General features: G+C 47.2%; 2 protein-coding genes across 2 annotated transcripts; one reads left to right on the forward strand and one right to left on the reverse strand.

The window, feature by feature from the left end:
• Nucleotides 1-924: 924 nt before the first annotated feature.
• Nucleotides 925-3,993, forward strand: znf488 (zinc finger protein 488). The gene is made up of 4 exons (XM_011603369.2): nucleotides 925-1,080; nucleotides 1,637-1,856; nucleotides 2,060-2,288; nucleotides 2,420-3,993. The coding sequence occupies exons 2-4, from the start codon at nucleotides 1,644-1,646 to the stop codon at nucleotides 3,490-3,492; spliced, it is 1,515 nt and encodes a 504-aa protein (XP_011601671.2). The 5' UTR covers nucleotides 925-1,080; nucleotides 1,637-1,643; the 3' UTR covers nucleotides 3,493-3,993.
• Nucleotides 3,994-5,754: 1,761 nt separating this feature from the next.
• gdf10a (growth differentiation factor 10a) lies at nucleotides 5,755-9,735 on the reverse strand. Its single transcript, XM_011603370.2, has 3 exons — nucleotides 9,033-9,735; nucleotides 6,870-7,990; nucleotides 5,755-6,786 (listed from the first exon to the last, which is right to left on the reverse strand). Exons 1-3 carry the CDS (start codon nucleotides 9,286-9,288, stop codon nucleotides 6,595-6,597), a joined length of 1,569 nt encoding a protein of 522 aa, XP_011601672.2. The 5' UTR covers nucleotides 9,289-9,735; the 3' UTR covers nucleotides 5,755-6,594.
• Nucleotides 9,736-12,653: the final 2,918 nt, after the last annotated feature.

The raw sequence follows: 12,653 nt of genomic DNA on the forward strand, positions 1-12,653 counted from the left end.
CGACACCCGAGGAGGGACTCAAAACTCCACTTTAACTCAGAAAAACCTGAAAGCAACGAGAAGCTGTGAATCGCGGCGTGCGCAACGTCCACGGTCGTTTTAGATAGATTAACAGATAAATATGCAGATGGGTGTTATAGACCGTCTATGGTTAAAACAATGGGTCTAAAATCAGAAATGTTCATCATTTCTAATCATTTTAATTCCGCATTCACTACCTCGGTAACGTTTTCAACAAGGGAAGAAAAAGGCTCATAAGCGCAGCCCAGGCCTGCGTCCAAATGGGATGATGGAAGGAAATGACGCTGAAAGGCTTTAAAATGAATTCCTGTCGTGCATTAAACCTTTCGAAAATGCAGTGTGTCCACAGAAGTGTTGAAAATGTTGGCACAGGCTTAAAGAATATTGAATTCAGTCAGCTCTTAAATCGAGTAGTCAACGATTCAGATGGAGCCCCGTTTGTTTCTCCTCCCTCATTACAGAAAGTTGGCTTCATAACCGCAGAGACATTTAACCAATCCGAGGCTTTTGATGCAGAATAATCCATTAAATGCTCATTAGACAGAAACATTTAGTGGATGAATTATGCATTTGCCTGGTGGCAAAGCCGCGCGCCTGCATCACATCACGGAAAAGCACCCAAACGCGCAAATGATACCACAATGAACCCGTTTTTCACCTGAACGTGTGTCATTTATTCCTGACTTTTCAGTTTAGGGCTGAAGAATAAACAGTTAATGACGTAAATCTGGAACTACTGTTAGTAGTACAGGCCATTTCACTGGCCCAAACACTCCTCCACCCCACAATTATCCCTCTCGTCCTCCTGGACTCCTAATCAGACGAGACCAAATTAGCCAGGGGACTAAATTAAAGGGGGTTGGGTGGGGGTGAGCGCGCACGTGTTTACATCTACGCGCCACGCTCCAGTGCGCGATCTGAGGGGGGATAAACGGCAGCGGGAGAGGAGAGAGGCAGCAGTGCAGCGGAGGAATCAGTCGGATAAGTAACTTGTCACCAGCCAACTGCAGGACGTCGACGCCGAGGAGCACCTGCTTCAGCATCCTCTACGTCCGGCAGGTGAGTGCTCAGACCGCGCTGGGACAGTAACCCATGGTTACCGGATTATTTGGTTTTCCCAGAATGGCATTTTATTCAGAAGCATTTTTCTTGCGCACGTGGAAATGTCAGCAAAATAAAGGCGACGGATGTGATCCTTGTTCGTCCCCGCGGGAACAAAAATAACCCTTCATATTTTAGATGACTGCATTCCCATCAACTTGTCCTGCGTGCAGAACGTGCTGTTGTTTTGGTGGCAGATGGGAAGACAAAAGGAGAACCCGACTGAAAAAGCAGACAAAGGTTCTACCTCTATATACCGGCTGCGCCTTTTTCACAGTTTGGATGTGCCAGAATAATACACCTAAACACAAAACAAAATATTATTTTAATACAGCGGATAATGAATTCAGAGCAACTAAATGCAGAAGGGAAATGGCAGATGAGATGATGAAAACTAACGGCTGCGGCAGAAAAGGAGTATGATTGAAATCTGATGTGAAATCGACGTGACTCGTACATTCGATCATCGTTTTGTTCACCAAACGTCCACTCTCGTGTCCTCTGTATTTCACAGCTCGACGATGGATCACGCTTTCCTGCCTCGGTCCTTCTGGGCAGGTGACAACAGATTCCTGCAGCATCCGGCAGATCTGTGCACCAGTGTGGTCGTTACGCGCAGCGTTCCCGCAGGCGCATGCTTCGGTCCGTGTGCGCCCCAGAACACTTTCTACGACACCATCGCCTTCATCGCCCAAAAATCCAGCGACAGGAGAGCGAAGTGCTACGTTTTCAGGGTGAGTTAGGCTATTCTGGGATGCATCTGAGTCTGACGTTTGACTTGTTCGTCTTTGTTGTCAGCCGCGTCAAATCGAATGAGATTTAGTCGCATAAACCAGAATGACGTAAAAAATGTGTTTCAAACTAACATGGTAGACATGTGATCCCGACAAACACGGAGGCTGAGTATCGAGTGTGGATCGTTTGTTTGCACCAACAGGTGGATCCGGAGGCCATGCGTAATTCTGCGCTGGTGCTGTCCTGGTTGCGGCTGGTTCAGGCCGCGCGCTGCAGAGAAGAGCAGAACACGGAGGCCTTTCTGAAAGCGGGTCAGCTTTACGTGCGAACCACCCGAGACGTCCGACAGGACGAAGAGCTGCTGGTGTGGTACGACCAGGAGCTGTCGAGCCTGCTGGGCTTCAGGGATGTCACCAGAGGATCGCGCGAAGGTGAAGGGAAGAGATGTGGCAGCAATAATGTCTGTTATTAGATCTGAATACTGGAGTCCTGCCCTGTGTGTATTCCTGCTTCTCTCGTAGTGGACGTCCTATATTTTACGCTTTCTTTTTCAACCTTTCAGAGTTAAACTGTGGAAAATGCAACCAGGTTTTCAACAACGAATACCCGTTCGTGGCTCACTGCAGGTTCCTGTGCGCTCAAGGGAAAGCTGACCCCTGCAGCCGCGAGGTGAGCGAGCACAAGCATGTGGAAATGAAGAGGCAGCGTCGAGTGACGGATTTCCACAACCTCGCCAGAGATCTGGAGCACAAAATATCTGGCAGCGGCGAGGACGCCGTCGAGCTTTCACCCAAGAGAAGAAGATACGAAGAAAGTCCGAGCGCCAGAGGCCGCAAAACTGTCCTGTTGGAAAAAACGAACATTTCAAACGATGACAATATCACGCAGCTGAGCAAAGGCTGCATGCAGGGACCTGGAGATCCAAATCTCTCGTTGGGGAAACTCAAAGAGGACAGGATAAAACTGGATCCTTTGGGATGTAGGAATGATGCCGTTGGAGAAAAGAGGGAGGCCAGGCGTGTGGATGCAGGTGCAGAGAGGGGGGAGAGCTCTGGCGTACACTCCAGCAGCAGCAGTGCGTTCTCTTTGGTCGTTTCAGGCAGCCACAGCGATCAGAAAAGTGCTTTCTGTAAACCGAGTAAAAGAACTTCCCCCGTTAACCCCCAGGCTCAGCTCAGCGGTCCAACAGCCCCCTCTAGCCGCCTAGAGGATCTGCCAGACGCCTTCACCTCCAGGAGCCTTCTGGGATATACCGATCTGATGGCACCCAACATAGTGAGCGGTGACCTCCAGACTGCCCACTCGCCAGCTGTGATCAGCAACGCTTTCCATTACGCACCGGAGCACTGGCACAGGACCGCGGGCGCGCCGCTGCCGAGCACGGCCTCGCTCACCATCCTCCCGCCGACCTTCACCTCGTTCGGAGTGTCGGTGCAAAACTGGTGCGCCAAATGCAACCTGTCCTTCCGCATGACCTCCGACCTGGTTTTCCACATGCGCTCCCATCACAAGACAGAGTTCGCGGCGGAGTCCCAGGTGAAGAAGCGGAGGGAGGAGAAACTCACCTGCCCGATTTGTCACGAGTACTTCCGGGAGCGACACCACTTGTCACGACACATGACTTCTCACAACTGAAAAGAATAAACGGCCAAATATATATTTATTTCCTAAACGATTGATCCACTTAACAGGTTTAGGCCCTCAAGATCTATGGACAACAGTGAATGTAGGTTAAAAATTACAAATGCACACGCACACGACCGTCACAGCCTGACCACTAGGTGGCGATAGAGGTGCGTGTTGCAGTTGTGTCCTCTAGTCCTGTAGTGTTTGTGACCGTGATTTGGTGCCTTATGATAGTGGGGAGGGAAGGTGGGAAAACAAAATCGAGCATCTGTTCACGATTGTCCTGGAATCTTTAGTTCTCCCCCAATGATCAGGTGTTTTTGTGTGTTTTGTCTGTGTTTTTTTCCCTCTGTTCTTTCTGTCCCTCCACTAATGTATTGGATGAAGAGGGTGTTTCCATGTTTTCCAACAAGAGGAAGATCAAACATTTTTATTCGTGTTATTTACTGTCATATATGTCTATGTGTTACAGCTGATCAGAGCGATGCCGAGATTAAAGAACAGAACAGCCTTTGTTCCATTTCTCCTTAATTACAAACCAGCCACAGTCCAAAAATGCATTTTGTCTCTCTCACTCTCCAAATTTGTATATTGTATGATATCATTCATCTGCAGTTGGAAAGAGTAGACTTAATTCAGTCGCTGTTGTTATTTGACGTGATACCATCTTCTACATCCCAGTCAGGTCAGGCGGCCAACGCATGGACATAAATAGCCGTCTCTGTTGCAGGTAAATGAGGCGGGAAGAAGCAGGAGTTCACGGGAAAGTCACGACTGTTCCCTCACTCTGTATTTTCAGCAGAGATGCTTAAATCCACCCAGGTGTCTGCTTTCTACTTGCAACTTGAACAACAAAGGAGTTTATTCCCGGCATCTATTGCCAGAATATCAGAGGACTTCAGCGTTGGATTATAAAACCAAGTTAATAAGTTAGTGTTGAGCAGTTTTGATGAAAAAATCTTGGCCATCCGAGCACATACCTCTATAAAGAATTGTTTTCAGACATTTATCTTTTCGTTATGTGGGTCGAATAAAAGTTATACCAATAATGGGAAAGTAGATTTTATCCACTTGGCTAAGGGGAATAAAGACAATGTTTTCAAATAAAATAGCCAGTGGTCCAGATGATTAAAACAGACCAACTCTTTAAAGTCTTGTCCCAATGAACTGAGCTATTAGTTTTCTGCTCTTATAACCATGTGAGGAAATAGCCACTTATCCTGGACACAAAAATCCACTGTTGCCTAATAATGGCTGTATTGCTCTCCTTTAATTGAATGGTCATTATGTGGAAAATCAAATATTGTTCTTGGTTTTCCACTTGGCCGATTGCACGTTGGCTCTTTTGGCAGTGAACTCTGAGCGCAGGCCTGAGCGCTGTGGTTTACTTCCACTGACCATTGGAAGTACTTTCCCTTGGTTTCATTCCCGTCGCTGCTGATGTGGGATTCGCTGTGTAACGTCATCCTGTGGGCCAGGAAATGAAAAAAGAGGCTCAAAATATCTCAAATAGAACAGAGATGACATTATAACTGGCCTAAGGATATTGATAGTCATCTTGTGTAGAAACAAGATTCCCTTTTTAGCTATGATGCAATCCAAAAAGAAACAGCTCCAGCAGATCAAACAGCTGAGCCGATAAACCGCATGAATATATTGCAAAAAAAATGAGATTCATCCTTTTGATTAGTTTCTCCTTCGGGGGACTTCTGTCCAGTCTTGGTAAACTTCAGAGCATTCTGTGGTTGCAAACAGATGTGGTGTTCTGTGCCAACTTTTACAGGCTGGAGGCAAAAAAAAAAACCCGACCACAGAGTAATGGCATCGTAATCAAAGGGTCCTCTCTGTCATCTCACTGTCAGTTTGACACACATTTAGGCGCCACACGGGCCACCTTCTTCTAAAGTGGTTGAACTCTCTTTGTAACCATCTATTAGAGACCAAAAAAAGCTATTGAGGAGAACATCCTGCAGTTTCGGTGGTGGCGTGGGGCTACGAAAAAGGGAAGCGCGCCGTGTTTTGAAGTTCAAGTGGCTGACGTCTTAATAGGTGTGCACCAGCTAATGGGCAAAGCAATTGTACACCCCCCCCCCCCCCCCCCCCCTTTATTTGTAGGACAACAGACTTTGAACCTTCAGATGCTCAAGTGGCTTTAGGGGGATATCTGAGTGGAGACTTCCTGCCTTTGTGTGACATTAGTAGCTCCAGAAATGTCCTCCCAGAGGATCAACTGTTATTTAAACAGTAACGTTCCAGCAACAACTTTGCATTAAATTACTTTTTATTCAAACATATAGAAGGCTACTTTCATAATTTAACAATGCACATGTACAAAAACACCATCTAAAATACTGTAATACATAACTGAGTAACCATGACAATTTTAACCAAGTTTCACATTCAAAATAGAAAAATATTTCTGGTTTTAATACAATACAAGTGTTATGAGGGGGTTGGTTGCAAATGAATTCCAGATGTTCTCTAAGATCCATTGGATATTTTCTTAGAACACATAAATGGAAAGACCAAAAACAGCCATCTTGTCTTGCCAAACATATTAATCATGTATGTACAATGTGGCACATCATAAAAGTAGCAGTAAACAGCATGAAAAAGTGTACACACATGTCAACAATCTCAGTATGGGAGCTGCCTGATATCACACTGCTGAAGTCTTTGATTTATGGCCTTTAATCCAAATAAACACCAAATGCTCAGTGTGATCTTGTTGCGAAACAATAGCGGATAGACGAAAAACATCCTTTAAATGCCCCTGCATATGAAACCCACAATGTTATCTCAAAAGCAGAATCAAAACAGCTGGGCTTCTGGGACATGTGGAGCCCTGACTTTTACATGTGTGACTCTGCTCCTCTTGCTAACAAAGACACAGACAACGTGTCTCTTCTAGTCTGAGAGATGGAAGAGATTTCTCCGCAGCCTGTCTTCCTCCAGGAATAACAACAGCCAAGGTGACTTTGAGTCTGGGTATCAAGAAACCACTTCACAAACCACTTCGAGGTATAGTTCTGTCTCCTTTAGTCCCATTTCCTGTTTGTTTGTTTTTTGCCGTCTCTGTTTTGTCTCCCGCTCCGGTTGCTTTCCCCCTCCCTACCGACAGGAGCACGACTGGACGGACATATTGGGATAAACCTTGAGCACTGGGTTCCTGGAGTCATCCTGGAAAAGCACGGCCAGGGGAGCCATTTTCTCTGGGACACAACAGGGCTCGGGAATGCCAGAGATGATTCCCACAGCTCGGACAATGCTCTGAATGGTAGCATGGTTTGACGGCCTCACCACCTGAAGAGAACAGAAGCAAAAACACGTTAGTGGTTGTACAAACAGATGAGGCGGTGCAGTTGGGGGGAGGTTTCTGCTCTTACCCGGGGTATGGGGAACCCACACATGCCAGCGCAGTAGTAGGCATCAAAGGCCTTAGGTGCTATGACCCATTCGCTCCAGCCGATGTCGGCAAAGTCCACTTTGAGGTTCTTCCTGGAACAGCCTCTGTGCTGCTCGTCTCCCCACTGCCTCCTCCGGGCCTTACGCATGGTCCGCTCGTCAAAGCTCAGAACAGGCGACTGAAAGTTTGCGCTCCCCTTGTGTTTTTTGCCATCTTTGCGCCCGTGCTTTAGGCTGTCAGTGGCGGGCAGAGTCCGAGCGCCTTTGAGCCTTTTAACCACTGAGTCATGAGTGTTGAGCGGCAGTGATGCTCCGTCTTTGACAGCCACGTGCTCTTTCTCATGTGTTACCCTGCTCTGCTTCAGCAGTTCCTCTTCCTGGTTCTGTCTCCTGTTGTCCTTCTTTTCAGCATTATGTTTGGGTTTGAGTGCCAGGTACCACGTGCTCTCCCAAAGGTCATCCTTCCTGTAGCCCTCTGTCCGGTAGTCAACCTCGGGCAGCTCGTTGTTTTCAACGCGGTCAGAGAAATGACTGACTTCCCTCCTCATCCGACCTTTCGATTCCGGCGAGGAGTCAGTGCGGCGCAGCAGCTCAGGTTCCCCTCCCTCGCCGAGTGGATCGTATCTCTGAAGACTCGCCGCCACGCTGTTGGGCTCTGCCAGAGCTCGGTCTTCAGCATACAGTAGGAGGTAAGGCAGACTGTTCGCAGACTCCACCTCTTCAGGTCTCCTCTGTCCTATGTCCAGCTCCACTGACACCAAGAGGTGACCCTTGTTCTGTGCCTCCTTTATGACCTGGGTCACGTCTTTCATCTGCCACACCCCTCTCCTCTGGGGGTGGAAGGTCATATTGCCTAGAAGCAACCCCATTGGCCCATGGCTGACCTCTGACCCATAGGAGATAGAGCGAAGGATCAGGCTGATGGACGGAGAAGAGTGGACGGTTAAGGAACGGCAGGACGAGCTTTTGAAGCGTTTACAGGACCAGGATTTGTGGTGAGGGCGCCGCTCGAGCAGGAAGTGGAATGTTGCAGAGAGGATGACCTCTGTGTCTTGCAGAGATGTAAGGTTTAATCGGTACACTGTCCCGCGGTTGGACGACTCTGCAAGAACATTAAATCAGTGTCAGGTGAGCAACTGGACAGTTGATCAACCGTATTATTTCAAACCAAACATTAGTCCTCAAATTCGATAAAAGATTTTAAAATTCGGTTGAAAATAAACTAACAAAGCTGATCATGTTGAAGGGACGTGGGATTATTTAATGCCCTCATTTAGTTGTCGTTACATCACGAAAGTAGTTTCCACCTCAGTAGTGCCGACGTCGCCACAGACTGATGGTCTGACCGACGAGGGGCTATGGGGGAGGGCAGCGGCTACATATTCATGATGAACATTACCTTCAACAGCAGAGTTATTGTTCATTGTATAAGACCTCAGCGGAACTGACTCAAGGGATGTACAATACCTTGGATTCAGCCTCCATATGGAAATGCTTACCTCAGTTTCTTTAAAAGTTTCCCCTTGAGCCTAATACCGACTACAGTGTCTGCCCAGACACCCAGACCAAATCAACTGTTTTAACAGATCTTGTATTGTTGTTCAAAGTCTCTTACATCTCGACTTGGATTACACTCAGCCACTGCAGTAAAAATACACCGGTGTTATGACACGACATCCGAGAGCTATGAGGGATATTTGTGTCTGTGAGTTGTGTTTATAAAAACAGCATCAGATAGAGAGGAGCGACTGTGCTTTAATCCGCCAGGACTCCAGGACCTGGAGTCACACACGTCCCGTAGCCACAACAGAAACACAGAAACCACTACAACGAGCTTCTGAGGTTTGACTGGCGCATCTCTCGCACTGGATCCTCAGCGTTCTTCCGCATGTTGTAATTGATAAGAAGTGACACAGCTGCCGCACACGCAGCCTCACAGAGACATTTAACGTGCATTCCCAGACTGTTCCAAAACAACACTACCAATTTAGAGTGTCAGGCAGAGCCACGGCCATTTAGATTTAGCCCTCTGACTCCTGCTGCCTGACAGTTACATTTTTTGGTATGTGTCCTACTACATACGAAATATCCACGCGCACGACTGTTTTGAATATTTGGGTTTAATATAAACCGTAATCACATACCTTGATTTGCCCTAAAGCTCCGGACAGTGTTTCCCTCTTTAAGACGGTGCTCCCTGTTGTATCTCTCGTACAGTTTGAACATGTGCTGTGAGACCATGTCCTGATCTCGGACATCCGAGTGGAGGTCCGACGCGGACTGGGAGCTTTCGTCCGATGCGCGTAAAGAATCTCCCTCAGAGGTCCCAAGCGATGCAGCGCCCAGGAAACAGCTTAATAGCAGGAACAGGTGCGATGAATTCATGATGTTAATTGTCATTTTCTATTTCGAAGGGTTAAAAACGAGAAGAGTGACTGCAGAAAAAGAATCCAAAGTGTGAAAAGACGCGCCGGACTGAAACGGCTGCGCGTAAAAGTTGTGCGCTGACACAACTCCGCTGCTCTCCGCTGTGGCTCCTCTGTGTCAGACTGTGGATGCTGACGGGGTTGGTCCAGGCAACAGTTGGAGCTGCTACTTTTACTCTTCGCGTCTAAAGGGACCGCCAGAGGCTTAGGGGGTTATACCGGAGCGGTGAGAGGTGCTGACGTTTGAGCTCCTGTCAGCCAACGAGATTTCTGCTATCGTGGAGGGCGCACAGTCAAAAACGGAGGGCACGATGCTCTCCACCCACCAGGATGAAGGCTGATGATTCCTCTATGTTATTTTGCATGTGTAATAAAACTTGTCCAGTTGCTTTTTGAAAAAAAGTTTCGAGGCAGCCCTCATTTGTTGAACACTGCGGAGACAAAGACCTCGTTGGCACCTCACAAGTTATTCCACCTCACAATTTCCAGCTCACCACATTATTTCCAGTAACTGCTTTTGACATGTTCTCAGTCACACATAATTAGCATAGAAGCACCTACAATAATAGCCTGACCAACCACCCAAGGGCTATTGTTAGTGACAGCGAGCCTCATTTCTGCCTGTAGTGTGAGAAAGAGGTTTGCTGGTGTGAGAGGTTCTCTAATCTTGTTCTTCCTGGCTCAAACAATCCTGGCTCAACAGGTACGATGCAGTGCACCAATGTCGCTGCCATGTAGACCATATTTGTGTGTGTGTGTGTGTGTGTGTGTGTGTGTGCGTCCACAGGAGTTGTTTCCAGTGTGGGTCTCTGGTGTCTGGAGCTCTGTACCAACAATGCTTGTTTTGTGAAAGTGGTGGTCTCCAGCAGAGAAGCTGTAACTAGCTGGGCCTCTCAGGTCACTCTCTGACATTATTCTCTCTCGGTTACTCTCGCACTCTCTCTCTCTCTCTCACACACACACACACACACACTTAGTGTTGCACTCTTCTGGCCCCCACGGACCCCACAGGATACTCCTTTTCCAGAGTTTGACAGAAGCGACAGGTCCTAAATCAGGCGGTATGGCAGCGCTGTGTTTGCGTGTGTGCACGTGTGTGAGACGTTCCTCGTAAACGGCACAATGTCTGCTTTTGCCTGTAGCACATAAGCAGCACTTTTTATCCACCTCTTTCCCTCAAAAAAATCATTTGAATTAAGAATGACTGCGAGATGCGCAGACCCAGACTCTCAACTGTCTGATGGCAGCTCAGTTCTCTGCTAGTAAAAAGCCATCGTGTCCCTCCCCTTTGCCACCAGGACATGGGTGTATCTTGTTGCTGTTGTGTGAATGACCACATGAAAACAAGCAAGGAGAGGTCTGTATTTAACTCAGATGGAGCTGTTTTGGCCATTGCCTGTTCAATAAGAAGCAAGCCTAAAGTATATTAAAATACCACAGCAGCATCAGGGGAGCAGCAAAAGTTAAAACGACATCTGAAACCTGGACATTAGGTTGATAATAAACAGTCCCGTGGAGGACAGAGAGCCCAATACACACAAGAAGGACAACATGAAATGTCTTTGACCTGTAACCCGGGATATGTGGGGCAGTGTGAGATTAATGTTGGGCATTATCTACAATAATGCTTCTCTCTCCCTAATGGCTGCCAGGACAGCAGCCTCAGATCAAATGAGATAAAAAGAAAAAAACAGCAGGACAGAGGAACTGCTGGAACATTTGTCTCAACCGGGCACATAATCTGAGGCTATGGTTACATGTCTCAGTGGACTACAGAGTTAAATCTTTTTGTTTGAAGGCTATTAGTGACAGCTTAGAGAGCTTAAAAATGGGCTGAGACCTTTCTGCAAGACAAAAAAACCCAAACAGGACAGGAGCTGTCCTGGGTTTCAGTTTACAGTTAACATGTTCTGGTGTGCGTGAGTGTCCGTGTGTGATACAGCATCCTTGTTTAACTGCCAGATTAGATATTAGCTGTTTTGGCTATTTGCAAACTGCCCAGTAGAGGAGGGAACACCAGGCAGAATGTTGTGCTCATTAACACAAGGAAGCGGGCCGAGGCCAGTATTTTCCTGTTGAGCATCCTCCAGAATGTTTACAGTACACATAACTGACTTTGCTGTTTACCTCTGGGATGTTTTATGGGTGTACAAAATAACAGGTCATGCTTGAACACAGGAGAGGTCACTTGGGAGTGTCAGTGGAAAATGTCACTAAGAGAGTAGGGGGAGAAGAAAAGGATGTGTTGTATATATGTTTGTTGGATTATATTGACTTAAAACTGTTCAACATGATCTGAAAAAAGTAAATGGAGGTAAGCGCTGAGTTTAAAACATGTTTTGAGATTCATTTATTGACAGTAATCCTCAGCATTCTATTTGAAGTACACACACAAGGCCAGTTAACATGTGCTGAGATGTGAGATTTTATGCCTGGAAATTAACTCCTAATCAAGCCAGTGTGACCTTAACACGGGTTGGTGGGTTACAGGAGGCCAGCAGTCCCACTCTGCCAAACTCATCTGGAAGGTAGGTGTGTGAGAAAGTGCAAGGGTGTGTTTTTGTGTGTGGCTATGGAGACTCCAGTTATGCTAGGGGGTGTAACTCTCTGACCCATTCACATGGTTAATAAAACATTCATAGAAGCACAGGAATGTTATGGTTTTTGTGTGAGTGTCCATGCATGTGCAGGAAAACACGTGTGTATGCGTGCATGTGTGAGTGAAAGAAAGTGTGTGTGTGTGTGGGTGTGTGTGTCTGATGTTGGGCCTCCTGCAGTGACCCCACGGAGTGCACCATTCTGTCTTTTAACAAAGGGCTCGCTGTTCCCCCCCTCTTCAACCGTGGACTGCTCCAGCACCGCCGACCATTCGCCGCCGAGCTAACAAAATATTTCCCTTCCTGCTTCGAATTTGTCTCAATAAATAGTTTTGTGTTTTAGGGTTTTCTTTCTCCTCCGGCTTGTTGCCTTTGATAGAAGACCCTTGAACACGCCGGTGGCCGTGTAATCTCAGAAGGCCGCGTTAAATTGAGGTTCAACTCTGGAGGACGGAGCCTGACCTCACAATTTCCCCCACCGGCCACGGTACAACGGGAGTTTCGCTTCACACGTAACTGACATGCGACCGGTTCAGATTAATTTCAGTTGACGAAGCGTTGAGGGTATTTTCTGAGGCGCTAACGGCTTGACAGCAGGATCGATCTGTGATTAAGGAAAATAAATGAAAGATGTGGGCGAGCGTTCGAAACCCTTCAGGACTGATGTCTTTTGCGAGGTCTGACATCCATCCTTTCTCCAGTCTCCCTGACGTGTGAAAGGCCGCATTATTCGCAGCCGAAT

Source organism: Takifugu rubripes, chromosome 4 (assembly GCF_901000725.2).
Source record: "Takifugu rubripes chromosome 4, fTakRub1.2, whole genome shotgun sequence".
Classification (NCBI taxonomy): Eukaryota; Metazoa; Chordata; class Actinopteri; order Tetraodontiformes; family Tetraodontidae; genus Takifugu; species Takifugu rubripes.

Coding starts and splice junctions, on each gene's coding strand:
- znf488 (XM_011603369.2), top strand. CDS start 1,644: ATGGATCACGCTTTCCTGCCTCGGTCCTTCTGGGCAGGTGACAACAGA. Junction 1,857..2,059: donor CGAAGTGCTACGTTTTCAGG/GTGAGTTAGGCT, acceptor TTGCACCAACAG/GTGGATCCGGAGGCCATGCG. Junction 2,289..2,419: donor CACCAGAGGATCGCGCGAAG/GTGAAGGGAAGA, acceptor TCAACCTTTCAG/AGTTAAACTGTGGAAAATGC.
- gdf10a (XM_011603370.2), bottom strand. CDS start 9,288: ATGACAATTAACATCATGAATTCATCGCACCTGTTCCTGCTATTAAGC. Junction 7,991..9,032: donor GAGCTTTAGGGCAAATCAAG/GTATGTGATTAC, acceptor ATGTTCTTGCAG/AGTCGTCCAACCGCGGGACA. Junction 6,787..6,869: donor GTGGGTTCCCCATACCCCGG/GTAAGAGCAGAA, acceptor TGTTCTCTTCAG/GTGGTGAGGCCGTCAAACCA.